Source organism: Lithobates pipiens, unplaced genomic scaffold (genome assembly GCF_037356315.1).
Source record: "Lithobates pipiens isolate NorthernLeopardFrog02 unplaced genomic scaffold, aLitPip1_a1.2 Scaffold_8, whole genome shotgun sequence".
NCBI lineage: Eukaryota > Metazoa > Chordata > Amphibia > Anura > Ranidae > Lithobates > Lithobates pipiens.
In genome coordinates, this window is record NW_027507903.1 from 83,310,094 (window position 1) to 83,323,704 (window position 13,611).

Genomic DNA, 13,611 nt, shown 5'->3' on the forward strand with positions numbered 1-13,611 from the left:
TGCCCAACAGAGCCACCTATCAATGCCCACCAGTGCTGCCAATCAGTGCCACTATCAGTGCTGCCTATCAGTGTCACCTACCAGTGCCACCCATCAGTGCACTTTAGTGCACATCAATGAAGGAGAAAAATTACCTGCTTTCAAAATTTTAAAACAAACTATGAAAGTTTTTTAGTCTATTTTCTTTTTTTTTTTAGCAAAAAATAAAAAACCCAGCAGTGACTACCAACAAAAGAAAGCTCTATTTTTGTGAAAAAAATGATAAACATTTAATTTGGGTACAGTGTTGCATGACCGCGCAACTGTCATTGAAAGAGTAAGAGTGCTGAAAGCTGAAAATTGGTCTGGGCAGGAAGGGGATTTAAGTGCCCAGGAAGTAAGTGGTTAAAATGCAAATCATTTTATAACTTTTTTTGAAAAGCATTTTTCTGGATATTTTATTGTTATTCTGTCTCTCACTGCTAAAATAAACCTACCTTAAAATTATAGGCTGATCATTTTTTTGTCAGTGGGAAAACGTACAAAATCAAACACTTTTTTTCCTCACTGTACATTTAATTTCTTTATAAAGTAACTATAGTTGCTTTTCAGAAAAAAATTAAAGCGGAACTCAAGGCAAACCAATAACAAACAAATGAATTACAAATAAGGAAGCTATTTTTACCTATCAAATGTTTTGTATGTTTGTCCTTCCAGTCTTGATCTTTAGTTAAGTCATGCTGGCCATCAGTATTGAGCTCAGGTGGGTTTGGACACAAGTCTAAACTGTACCTTGGGGGAGCTTGCAAGGCCGACAGCCAATCAAAAGCGGCAGAGTCATTTCCTGCCATGCAGTCCCTTATTTACAAACCCCCTGCATATGTGTAGCTGCAGGGTGGGGAATGGCTGCGCTGCGTATGATTGGTTGCCAGCTTTGACAGTTTCTCAGCTGTAGAGCTCGGACAGGTTCAGACCCACCTGAGCTCATCACTACTGGCCATAAACTAGTAGAATTCTGTTAGACAATTTCCTTTTATTACCAGAGAAAAAGAATAAGCTATTGCGCTGACTGGAACCCAACCGTCATTAAACGGGGCACATAAAAGGGTCAGGAGAACACCAGGTAAAATGGATGCAGCTCCTCCCAAATTAGGTCTTGAGATCCTAATGCACATATAAGAAAACAAACACAAAAGGGTTCCTCCCACCTAGGTGTTGTGATTTATTAAAAAAGAATAAAAGACAATTAAAATGCTCAGATAAAAGTACCGGTAGATCAAGGCTTGTCATAGACCCATATAGACCTCCATAGGATCACTGTGAGGCTGTAGAGCTCAGCGGGCATGTGGTTTAAGAGTTCTTTAAGCAAGTGCAGCTGTCAGACTTCAGGTTTGGACATAAGCATCAGCAGCTTCCAGAAGTGGCAAGATGGCTGCGGCTTAAGCAACTTAAGTATGCTTGGTTACATTTAAAGTAATAAATGTATACGTTGTAAAATCTGTCTGTTTTTCTTTTCATGAACGAAGTTATTTTATTTGTTTGACTAGCAGAACTTATTCCTGTAGGATTTGCAGAAAATAAATTAAGGCTTAAAGTGATTGTAAAGGTAAAATAATTTTTTAAAACAACAAACCTGTCATACTTGCCTGCTCTGTGCAATAGTTTTGCTCAGAGTAGCCTTGGTCCTCCTGTTCTGGGGTCCTCACCGGTACTCCTGGTCCCCCCCTCCCACTTCCGAGTGCCACCATAGCAAGCCGCTTGCAATGGGGGGGCACTCGTGCAGGCTTGATCCCGAGCGGAGCTCTGTGTGTCCATTGGCACACATAGCGTCGCTTGGCCCAGCCCCCCACTCTCTCCTCACAGACTCCCCCCCCCCCCCACCCCACTGCTGCCTCCATGTCCACTGAGGAGAGACGAGAGCCATTGCTCTTGGACACAGCGCTGGATCAGAGATCAGGCTCAAGTAAATATAAGGGGGGCAGGACTACTACCGGGCCATTATCCTCCAGAGGATACTCAACTGGCGCTTCCACACCCATTCCAAGCTATGGGTCTCTCTGAAGAAATGCTTGGTGGGCAGGAATTTATCCTATGTACCATGGTTGCCCTGGGAACATAGGGGGCTGTCTGATACAACCTCCCCGTTGACAGCCCATGTGCTTTCAGTCTGGGACTGGATCAACCCACTTGTGAGAGTGGTCCCTCTTGTGTCCCCGCTGGCTCCGCTGGGTGGTTTCCTGTGGTTTCCTCTAGGTGAGCAAATGGCCTTTTTTGGGCCCTGGGTGGATGATTGCAACGCCAGTGGTGGTAAACTCATGAAAGATGGTAAGCTCTTGAGCTTTGACGCCCTGCAGGCTAGACATAAGGGCACACGGATGGACTTTTGGAGGTATAGACAACTTCATCATTTTTTTGAGATACACGGCCGCTCAATCAGAGACCTTTCCTCCCTTACACCGTTTGAGCGCCTTTTTGTAGATGAAGAACCAATACCTCATATGGTATCTGAACTATACCAACTACTAAGCTCTGCCACACACGAGTCTAAGCCTGCTTATATTCGAGTGTGGGAAAGAGACTTGGGGCGTGAACTTACCCAGACCCAGTTAACCCACTTATATCAGCTCACCCACTCATGCTCTATTGACTCTAAGGGCCCATTTACACTTGTGTGATGCCAGACATCGCATGTAATTCGCAGCGCACTGCTGTTCACATTACATGCGATGTCTGTGCGGTGCAATATCAGCCATAGTTAGTATGGCTGATATCACACCACATTCGGTCCAAACATGCACAGGACCCTTTTTTCTGTTCGGACCAGAATCGGATCGCATGTGTGTTCACACATATGCGATCCGATTCATGTCCGAACTGTCAGTTCGCAGTGCGATACGCAAGCTGAAATGGGGGTGTCGTTAACATATAATGACACTCCCCAGCAGTTCGCATATGGCAGTGTGAACTGCCATGCGTGTCGGGTGTGATGCGAAAACCCGTAGTGGATTTGCAGGGTTCTCGCATCGCACAAGTGAGAACTGACCCCAAAACCCAGGAAACTAATTATAAAATAATGTCCGCTGGTACCGGGTGCCAACAGACTTGGCACTCATTTATCCCTCCAGGTCCAAGCTATGCTAGCGGGGCTGTGGACACAGGGGTACACTTCTCCTTATATGGGGGGAATACCCCTTAATTAAACACTTTTGGGAAGATATCAAGGGCCAAATAAAAGACATACTAGGACTTGACGTTCCTTTATCTCCAACACACTTCCTCCTGCACATCCCTCTGATTGTTTATCCCCCCTCGGATGCCCATCTAGGATGCCGGCAGGACCACCAGGGATTGCAGCCACACTGGACCACAAGGTATGCCACCTTAGACCACCAGGGAAATGCCAATCAGTGCCCAGGCAGCTGCCAATCAGTGCCCATCCCAAATGCTTGCCAGTGCCTATCAATGCCATCTATCAGTGCCACCCATAAGTACCCATCAGTGCAGCCTTTCAGTGTCACCTATCAGTGCCCACCAGTGCCACCCATGAGTGTCCATCAGTGCTGCCTATCAATGCCCATCAGTGCTGCATATCAGTGCCACCTACCAGTGCTCATCAGTGCCACCTCATTGGTGCCACCTTATAAGTGCCCGTCAGTGTCGCCCTATCAGTGAAGGAGAAAACTTATTTACAAATTTTTATAACAGAAACAAAAGACATTTTTTTATTTTTTTCAAAATTACGTTTTTTTAAATCTGTTTAGCAAAAAAATAAAAAATGCTGAGGTGATCAAATACCACCAAAAGAAAGCTCTATTTGTTGGAACAAAATGATAAAAATGTTGTTTGGGTACAGTGTAGCATGACCACGCAATTGTCATTTAAACAGCGACAGCACTGAAAGCTGAAAATTGGCTTGGGCAGGAAGGGCGTGTAAGTGCCTGGTATTGAAGTAGTTAAAAAGACATTATTAGTAATCGTTCCTTTCATTTACAAAATTAGCCTTAAAATGTTTGTCGTTACACTGCCTCTGGAAGTATCAGTTAAATTAGCCCAAATAGTTATCTGAACATTGGCCTCTAAATCTGTCTTGGCACAAAAAAGTGCACGCAGGAGTCTGCTGTTCTGTTCCCACAGTCATATTATTACTGCCGGAGTCACAGAGCAGCCATAACGTATTGTACCTGAGGGCTGTTTGAGCAATTAAAAGGATTTGACTGGCCATTTACTTTCACTAGAAATGAGCCCATGTGATACTCCGCAGTACAGTGTGACCTCATTGCTCTGGAATGTGGGGCCTTTTTCTTCTCTAGTTTATGAATGCTTTGTAAGGGTCTGCTAATTGCCAACCTTCACCATACGGTTTCTTTCTTCCCCATTAAAACGAGTGTTCTGGCATGTCTGTATCTCAGTTTAGGTGTGACCGTTGGATATCCATTGCTGTATCCAGTTTTCACTTTGTTTCTGTGAATCTATGTATGGGCAAATTGCTCATAAAAAGAAAAATGTGCTGTTTGTGTATGTATTAAAACTTTTACTATATGGAAATAAGACCCAAAAAGAACTACGGTCTAATTATTACTATATATATATATATATATATATATATATATATATATATATATATAATATAATATATATTTATTTTAAAGAGAGCTCTTAAAATCACAAATGCAACCAATTAACACAACTCTAGGAAATATGCCTACAAGTGTTCTTTAGCACAAAGTAAACTTTCCTATTGGATAAAGTGAGTACTCCAGATATAAACAAAAAAATAGGAGTTAAATATCCTGGTCACATACCCAGTGCCATAGTGGGTCTCATATCTACATATCTCTTTAACGTTATTGCATGCTTTCCAAAGTCCAGCGTCAGGTCGGGGACACCCCTTTTCAACGAAAGTAGCCCCTCTTTCCCTAAATCACCACCACAATCTTTGTTACAACTTTTTTGTATACAATTTTGGAGCAGTTGTGCCACGTGATGTCCCATGGTCCTCCCTCAGCAGGTGGTCCTCTATGGTGCAGAGGACAGCCTCAAGTAGTGATTGATACTGAAGTATTCTGTGAGAGATCAGGGCACCCCCAGGAAGAGTGTTCTTGCTGCTCTGGGCTCATGGGGTGGGTTTGATGATGTTGGGTGTCACTCAACCTAAAAGAGGAGCAGGGTCTGAGACCTGAGGGATGAAGAGTCACTCCGGCTGATAGCTGAATGTGCCTGCTCCCTAAAAAAACTGTTTTCTCTTAGGATACAATATCACAAACATTTTTGTTTTAAATACATATTGAAGATATATAGTGTAGCCAGTTTAGATATTAAAGTGGAAGAAATGCCTAAGTCCAAAGCAGCCCACAGATGTTGTAATTTTCTTTCCTACAACTACGGGTTGCAGGAAAGAAAATTGCTCAATACTGACTGAGTTGATTGGAAAAACTTCCCGCTAAGCTTTTGTGTTCTCCTGGAGGGGGGATGCGGGGAGCTGTCCCCGCCAGGAGAAAATGGTGATTTCTGCTAGCGGCTAAAGCCACTGCCAATAATTGCATGTGCAAATCCAGCATGCTGCTTGTATCCGAGTCCATCAATGGATCGATTTGGGTACGGTCAGTCTGCCCATAGGTGGTTCGGATTTCAGCCAGTCTCTTCTGAACTGGACAAGATTCCAACCATCTATGGTCAGCTTAACTCTTAAAAATGTTCCCTCCCATCCTGCTTCCACCTACCTTGCCTTACAGCTGGGAATTCATAGAGCTGTGATGTCCCCCTAGGCTTCCATAACTCAGCACGTTGTCGGCACTCCCTCCGCTGCACTAATTGCTCACTGACACAGGGGAGCCGGAGTTTTTTTTGCAGATGCATGGTGGTGCCATTAATTCTTAATGGCACCCCCACGCAGTACCATGCGCTTTGGTGATAAAAAAGAAAATGGATCGGGTACTTCTTTTGCACACCTCTCACCCATCAAAATAATCTGTTGCCCTAAACACGAAGCGCAGAATGTGCAAAAAAATGTTTGACTCCACCACACCTACAAGGAGTGAACAGGAGCATTAAAGCTTCAAGAAAGCTGTTTAAAAATTGAAAATTTTGCAAAGGCTTTGTAAAAGCTGTCCACACTGTCCTCATAAAAGCTGATATTAATGGTATATAATGATGATGGTGCACGTCCCTTTAATAAAAGATGACTTGGGCTTTCTGGGCTTTGGTTCCTACCCTGTATAAAGTCGCGGACTCCCAGAGGTCTTTCTATATCCAATTAACCAGGTCATTTACCCATGTTTGGATAGACAGTTGATATATTTAGATCCGTATACAGATTCTTACGGGTCAATGTGGTTTCTGTATGTAATGCTGTACCCCTCTGTGGATATTTTTGGAGCTTTTCCTTGCAGTGACTTGGAACGTACACTCGACAGTTGTATGGAGTCAATGTTTTTATTGCCATCTGTTGCAATCCTCTAAATAAAAATGAAAAAAATAATTACTTGGTGCTGAAAGAAATGTCTGATTTAAGCTGGGTTCACACAGGGGCGGCACGACTTGCAGCGCGACTCACAGACGCGACCTGCACACGACTTTAGCGGCGACTTGCAAAACGACTTCTGTATAGAAGTCAATGCAAGTCACCTGAAGTCGCCCCAAAAGTAGTACAGGAACCTTTTTTCTTGAGTCGCTCCTATTAAAACGGTTCCATAGTACAGAACGGAGCGCGACTTGTCAGGCGGCTAAGTCGCCTGGACAAGTCGCCCCTGTGTGAACCGAGCCTGAATATGATGCATAATTATGAGAATTAAAAAAATAATCTTTGTTGTTCATATCAGATTGAACAGATGAGGGGAGAACTGTTTCAAGAACGTGCTGCCAAGCAAGATCTGGAGTGTGATAAAATATCCTTGGAAAGACAGGTAACATTTTATTTTTTATAAGTATTATTATTTTGTTGCATACTTGGGCTAAAAAAAAAAAAAATCTAATTACATTTCTCATGAATGTATTGCAGTGCTGAATTTTGCACTGTGCATTAAATGAAATATTAATGACCTTATGTATTGTATAGCACCTTGTGAGTGTATGCCTTGGTTTGGATGTAAATGGGATCTCTTGGATCGCAGAGAGGATTTTCATCTGAAAATCTCTGTTCTTAAAAGATTCATTGGGCATTGTTGAAACGTCCAGCTTTGTTTTAAAACCTTGTGTAGCATTTGAAGTTGAAAATTGTTTGACCCACTGCACTTTTCTTTTCGCTCAGAACAAAGATCTGAAGAGCCGAATAGCTCATTTTGAAACTTCACATCGATCCAATAAAGAAGGGCTTGTTGCTCAGATGGAAGTAAGAATAGTGGAGCTGGAAGAACGCCTGGAAAATGAAGAAAGGTAATGGAGTTGTTTGTTGTGTTTGGGCTTGCTGGATGATTTTTTAACTCTTTCTTGTCTTTTTATGTCTTGGTGTAGCATAGTTGTGCTTCCAGTTATTCTTTATGATGTAATATTAAGCTTATATTTTTCTATTTTTTTTTTCTTCTCATACCTATATGTTTAATTTGCTGATGAACCCCTGAATTATGCACAAATTAACATCTGCAACCTGCTAAAAGTGAAATAAAATAGTGAAATACCAGTTTACTAGAGAAGAAATACAATTACAGAGCTTAGATAGAATAATTTTCCAGCATTCATTGTATATTTCAGTAAATATCTTTGTGATATTTTATGTTAATTGAGTGCATGTACTGCTGTATGATGTTGGATTTCAACATTTAAAATGTATGTCAAGGCAAAATGAAAAAATATATATAATTAGTACATGCACATGTCCACATGTTTTATCACTGTAAGGTCTCATGTCCACTGTGCATCTGCTAAGCACCTCTGTACAACAGAACTCCTAACAAGAAAAAGCTGTTTAAAATATGCGGTAAAAGCCACGTATTGCATACGTGTTTAGGTGCATCTAGCATTTGAATATTAAAAGAGTGTTTTTTGTTTTTTTTGCAGAATCATACTTCCCTAGGTAGATGCAGCATCGGTCACTGCCGATCGATCAGTTCTCAGGGCTCCCTGAGCAGAGAGCTGCTGACTGTCAGTCAGTCAGCTCTCTTCTCTGCCCCCTCCCTCGCTTACTGGAGCACTGGGCTGTGAAGGGGACGGGAGTGGCCGGATCAGGCTATTAGAGGCTCGCTAAGAGGCTGAGCCGGGTGCCAGTCCAGACATGTGGGCAGATCCTAAATTCATTGTCACGATCTTGCTTGAGCCTGTACCAGCTCTGTGAAATCAGCCGGCAGTGGGCTTCCACCCGCTATCTGCTGAAAACAGGTCACAACGATCCTCACTCCTGTGATCCACAGGAGAATTACAGCCAAACAAGCTTTGGCTGTACTTCTCATTTAATGCATTCTATTGGCCAGAATATTCATTTATTCTGGCAATTGGAATGCACTTGTGTTCAAATGTTAGACGTGCCTAAATGCGTCTATTGTTTATATGTGTTTATACTCATTTAGATGTGTTCTGTGGGTTTTTTTTTTTTGCTATTTAGGTCTTCTCCTTAATACGTCTTTTTGTGTTTTTTTTTCTTTTTTTTTTTTTTCTAGCCTATAAACGCTTCTCTTCTAATACGTCTGTAAATGCCTATGTTTCCATGGACACATAAGCTTATGCAGAGAGACTTTTAGAGGTAAAAAAACACTCAACGCCTGTATAAGCAGCTTTTTTCAAACTCAATGTGCATGAGGTGTGAACTGCTGCAAGTACAGAAAAATAACTGTTGATGTGCCAGAAATGTAAAATATGCTCCGTCTTCCCACTTTGATGTGACAACACAGCTCAGAATTCATAGTACATGTACATGTTGTCAGTCCTGTCTACTTAATGGCTAAATCCACATTTACTGCCCATTTAATTAGTTTGGGCGAAACAAACGATTGGCTACACTTACTGGTTCGCTTACTGGTAATTGCTGCTACATCAGCTACATATGGTATACAGCGTTGTGTTTCAGCAGTGGGATGAGAACTTCCTATCCCACACCCCCCCAACAAAACAGTCAGGCTGAGCTCTGCTCAGCCATTCGTAGGTAGCTCTGTATTCTTTGAAGGAATGCAAAGCTTATACTGATTGGCTGAGGTGGAGAGGTGAGTGGATGACATCACGCCTATGAATGGCTACACAGCGCTAAGCCCAAATCAATTTGGATGTGGGAGTGGGACAGGAAGTCCTTATTCAACAGCATTGTATACTGTAGGTAGCTGATCCTACAAACCATTTATACAGCACAACCTGTGTGGGATAGTGAGCTAATGAGCTAGTTAAAGGGACAGTAAATGTGGAGTTAGGCTTTAATTTGTGGATGCAGGGGTTGATTTACTAAACCTGGAGAGAGCAAATTCTTGTGCAGCTGTGCATGGTAGCCAATCGGCTTCTAACTACAGCTTGTTCAAGCTTTGACAAAAAAAAAAAAAAAACTGGACGCCAATTGGTTCCTATTCAGAGCTACACTAGATTTTAGTAGCTAATTTACCATTGTAAGAAATAAATAAAAAAAATTAGTAAGTGCACCACAGAGGGAAAGCTTTTAAAATGGAAGACTGCTAATGCTGGTCAGATCAGCAGTGGCGTAGCGTGGGTTTTCAGTGCCCGGAGCAAAACCCACACCCCAGATGCCTCCACTCTAAACACACCCTACAGATATATCCTCAGATACCTCCGCTCTGATCACACCTCCCAGATCCCCCCCTTCCATCCCTCCAATGTGATCACACCTTCAGATACCCCACCAGATCCTTTCACTCTGATCACACCTCCAGATATCCTCCCCCCCGCATCTCACTGGTCCAGCAGCACCAGGGACAGAAGGGTTAGCTGTGACCCATGTAGGCAGGAGAATATCTCCAAGAGGAATCCTGGTGGCGGCGGCTGCAGCAACCAGTGGGAAGCCTCCTAAATACCGACCTCCTGCTCCTTGGCACTACTGGCCTGACCCCCTCCCACGCAGCACGCTTGTGCCACCCACTGTCTGCACATACTCAAGACTGGGATCCGCCTACGGCTCCACCCTCGTCTACATGCTTGTATCCATCCCTGCTTTCTTGGTGACAGCAGCTAAACAGCAGGTAAACTAAAACTTCCACTCTGCACCCTCTCTCCTATGGGTGCAGTGTGGAGGTTTTAGTTTGCCTACTGTGAGAACAGGTGTTTTAAAATTACAAATCCCCAGCCACTTTTACTTTTTTTTCTGCAATAACACACGTGCCTTCCTGCTTGCTAGCAGTGAACATCGAGCTGTGCAGACCCGGCACACTCTAGCTGTCCAGGAATGAGTGTTGTGCGCATGCATGGAATAATGTCACCTCCCTGCCAGTCAAACTAGAGGCTGAAGAAGCCTGGGAGAAGATGACAGTGGCTGGTGAGGGATATGACCTCCGCACCATTGAGGTGAGTATTTTCAAGAGTTTATTTCTGCTTTAAGTTCAACTTTTTATAAAAAATGAAAAGGTTAACTAGCTCTGCCCCAGTCCCTATAATATATATATATGCACTCGGTTGCTCTTGTGACATAGTCCTGCTGCCTCTGTCAGCCACTGTAACAGGTTGTACACTTCAGAACTCACAAACCTAGAGGCTGTGTTGCATCAGAATGCAGGCAATGACGAGCTGGGATTGGTCAGCGCTGCCTCATAACTGATCTGACCAATGACAATCTCTTTTGAACGTTCTTCCTCGGGACAAGAGATTATCGGATTGTGAAGTTTTGAAGTGTACTGCCTGTTATACTGGCTGTTGTGCGGCAGGACTGGGGGTGTGGGGAGCGTTTTCTGAGTTGGTTCACCTTTTTCTTTCTTTTTTTTAAATTCTTTATTCATATGTAACAATTTAAATATATTGTAGAGGAAGGATGTCTGTAAGCATACAAAATCAATAACAGATGACGTTGATATGATCAATGTTCAACATGTAGACAATTACCAGTACATAAAAAATAAAGAAAGGGGAAAATAAGAGTTAGGCTGGGTTCACACCTTCGACGTATGCAGCTCGCAGCAGTGGTCTGGTGCGTCCCTGTTCTCAGTTTCAGGGACGGCTTGCACTGTGGGTCTTTGGCTCCGTTTCATGGTCCAAATTCAGGAAAAAATTTGGCCCTGAAACGGAGCCAAAGACACACAGTGCAAGCCGCTCTGCAGCTGCAATGGAAATATGTGAACTGGCTCCATAGGAAAATGGAAATCCGTTTTATGGGTCAAATTAGTTGGGTATAGAGGGGAAGACCTTCCTTTTTTTCTTTTTCTTTTTTTTCTTAATTAAGGTGAAGGCTTTTCATTTGTTTTCTTATTTAGTTCCACTTACTTTGTCATACAGTGGCACTTTAGCTTGAGTGTAAGGGTTGAAAAATTTGCTTCTCAGCTCTTCAGAGTTCTTAGCAGTGCCGCATAGTAAAGCCTTGTAGTCGAGAGCAATATACACAACTACATGGCTCTGTTTTTTTTTTACCCTGCCTGTCTACCCTTCTTATCAGAAGTTGAGAAACCGTGCATAAGATCAGGCAGTTGGGAAGACTTTAGTCACATAACAGAACAACCATACAAATACTTTATTTTAATCTTTTTATAAGCAAGACCACACAATCATAATTTAAGAATGAATATTCAGATTCTCGCAATATCCCAGTTGTTTTTTTTTTTTAAGGAATAAGAAGTAGAGCCAAATCAATTTTGCTATTCGACCCTGCCAGAAAAAATTGGAATCAAGGGAAAACCTGTCCATGGCCAAACACAATCACTTGGATCATTTATTTGCATGGAACTTGGGACATTGCAGTATGTCTGCAGATGAAGCTCTGGCATTAGTATTCCACTTGTGCTGGAGAACATCACAGGAAGCTGGCATACTGTACCCAGATGTCTATTATCCTTTCCTTTGAATGCTTTGCTCTATGATTCAGTGCAGTTCACAGTGACCGGTTTCTGTGCTGATGTCTTGCTTCACTGTCTTCATAAACTGTCCTGTGTCTCTGTATATTTGCTGGTTACAATTAGTTTACATACACATTTATACCATTTTTATATAGTAGATGTACATGTGCTTATTTGTTTCAGAAATCACATCATCCGTTTGTTTTTTATGTGGTAGATCCATTGCAATGTAACAATCTGAGCTTCAAGCAGTAAATCCACAGAATAATAAATGCAGCATACGTTTCATCAGTATTCTGAGTGAAAGTTGAAGAGTCTGGCACTGTTTCCAGCTTCTATTTCCCAACAATGTGCTTCTCCTTTCCACAGGGATCGGGCAAACCTCCAACTCAGCAACCGCAGGCTGGAGAGGAAGGTGAAGGAGTTAATGATGCAGGTGGATGACGAGCATCTCACTTTAACCGATCAGAAAGATCAGGTAGAGTCGATTTTAAATGGTTCTCCTCTCAAACCTTAATTAACTACTGCATGTCAAATATAAAGATTTCAGATACAGCTTTTGTATTTCCCATGTTTGGCCTTGGATGACAGTTTATTTGCAAATGACAGCTGTTTTATTCTTAAAGCTGTATATTCAGACCATGTGATTAACCTCCCTGGCGGTATGATTCGTTCTGGTTTTAGGTGCTGAAAGCGGTACAATTATTTTGCATGGAAATTTGCCATTTTATATTGTAGTCCTGTAATTCTTAGGAATAACTCTCTTAAATCTGTTCAAACAGAGTCTAGCAGACATCCCGGGTATGATAAAGTTTATAATATAATAAATAATACAAATTATTCAATAATGTAATCAAATCCTAAAACACTGAAAAAGGGACACTTTCTGGTTGCTATGGACAATCTCCAAATTCCAGGCAGAAAAAACAGTATTTATAATATAAAAGTGCATGCAGGGCACTGCACAGACCACTAGGGACAAAGGGGGTGTGTATTTTTTTATACAGTACTGTAATCTGTAAGATTACATTACTGTGTGTGTTTTGTGTACTTTTACTTTTTTGAATTTGGCGCCGATTTCCACTCCCGTGCGCCGTAACGTCGCAGGGAACGGAGCTCGGCGGCATTTCACTGTGTGAATCGAGCGGAGGACAGCTCGATCACACAGTGCAGAGGACATCGCTGGATCCAGGGGACAAGGTAAGTAACTTCTCCGTGTCCTCCCTGTATCCAGCGATGCGATCCTGAGTCTGGCTCGGGGTTATCGCTTGTGATAGTAAAATCCCAACCCGAGCCAGACTCAGGATTACCGCTAGGAAGGTTAATGCGGTTTCTCTTTTTTTCTCTTTTATTGGTTGAACTAGATGGACTTGTGTCTTTGTTCAACCTTACTATGTAACTATATAACTTTGAGAGCTAAATTCCAAGCAGCATCAATCTGATGTTGCATGAGAACACTGGGATTTGCAGGAAAATTATTACTATTTACAATTAAATGTATTGGACAGCCAATAGTGTGCAATACCACATGATAAATCTAGTCATTTTGAGATATGTAATAATTTAATGTTAATGCTGCCCAGATAAAAGTCGTGAAGTGATCTAAGGGTGGGCATGGCCCAAAAAAAAACATTTGGAATTTGGGTTGATTTACTAAAGGCAAGTAGACAGTTCAAATACAACAATTGTTTGCACTTAGGACTTTAAATGAGGTGCGACACTTCTATTG

At 42.2% G+C, this 13,611-nt stretch overlaps 1 protein-coding gene across 3 annotated transcripts in view; it reads left to right on the forward strand.

Moving 5' to 3' along the window:
• The window catches only part of CGNL1 (cingulin like 1), a 164,642-nt gene that overhangs the window by 143,305 nt on the left and 7,726 nt on the right, over positions 1-13,611 (forward strand). For all 3 annotated transcript variants that reach the window (XM_077472210.1, XM_077472212.1, XM_077472211.1), the window contains exons 15-17: positions 6,798-6,881; positions 7,226-7,350; positions 12,252-12,360. In XM_077472210.1, the coding sequence (XP_077328336.1) occupies positions 6,798-6,881; positions 7,226-7,350; positions 12,252-12,360 (318 nt within the window). The remainder of the gene's footprint in view (positions 1-6,797; positions 6,882-7,225; positions 7,351-12,251; positions 12,361-13,611) is intronic.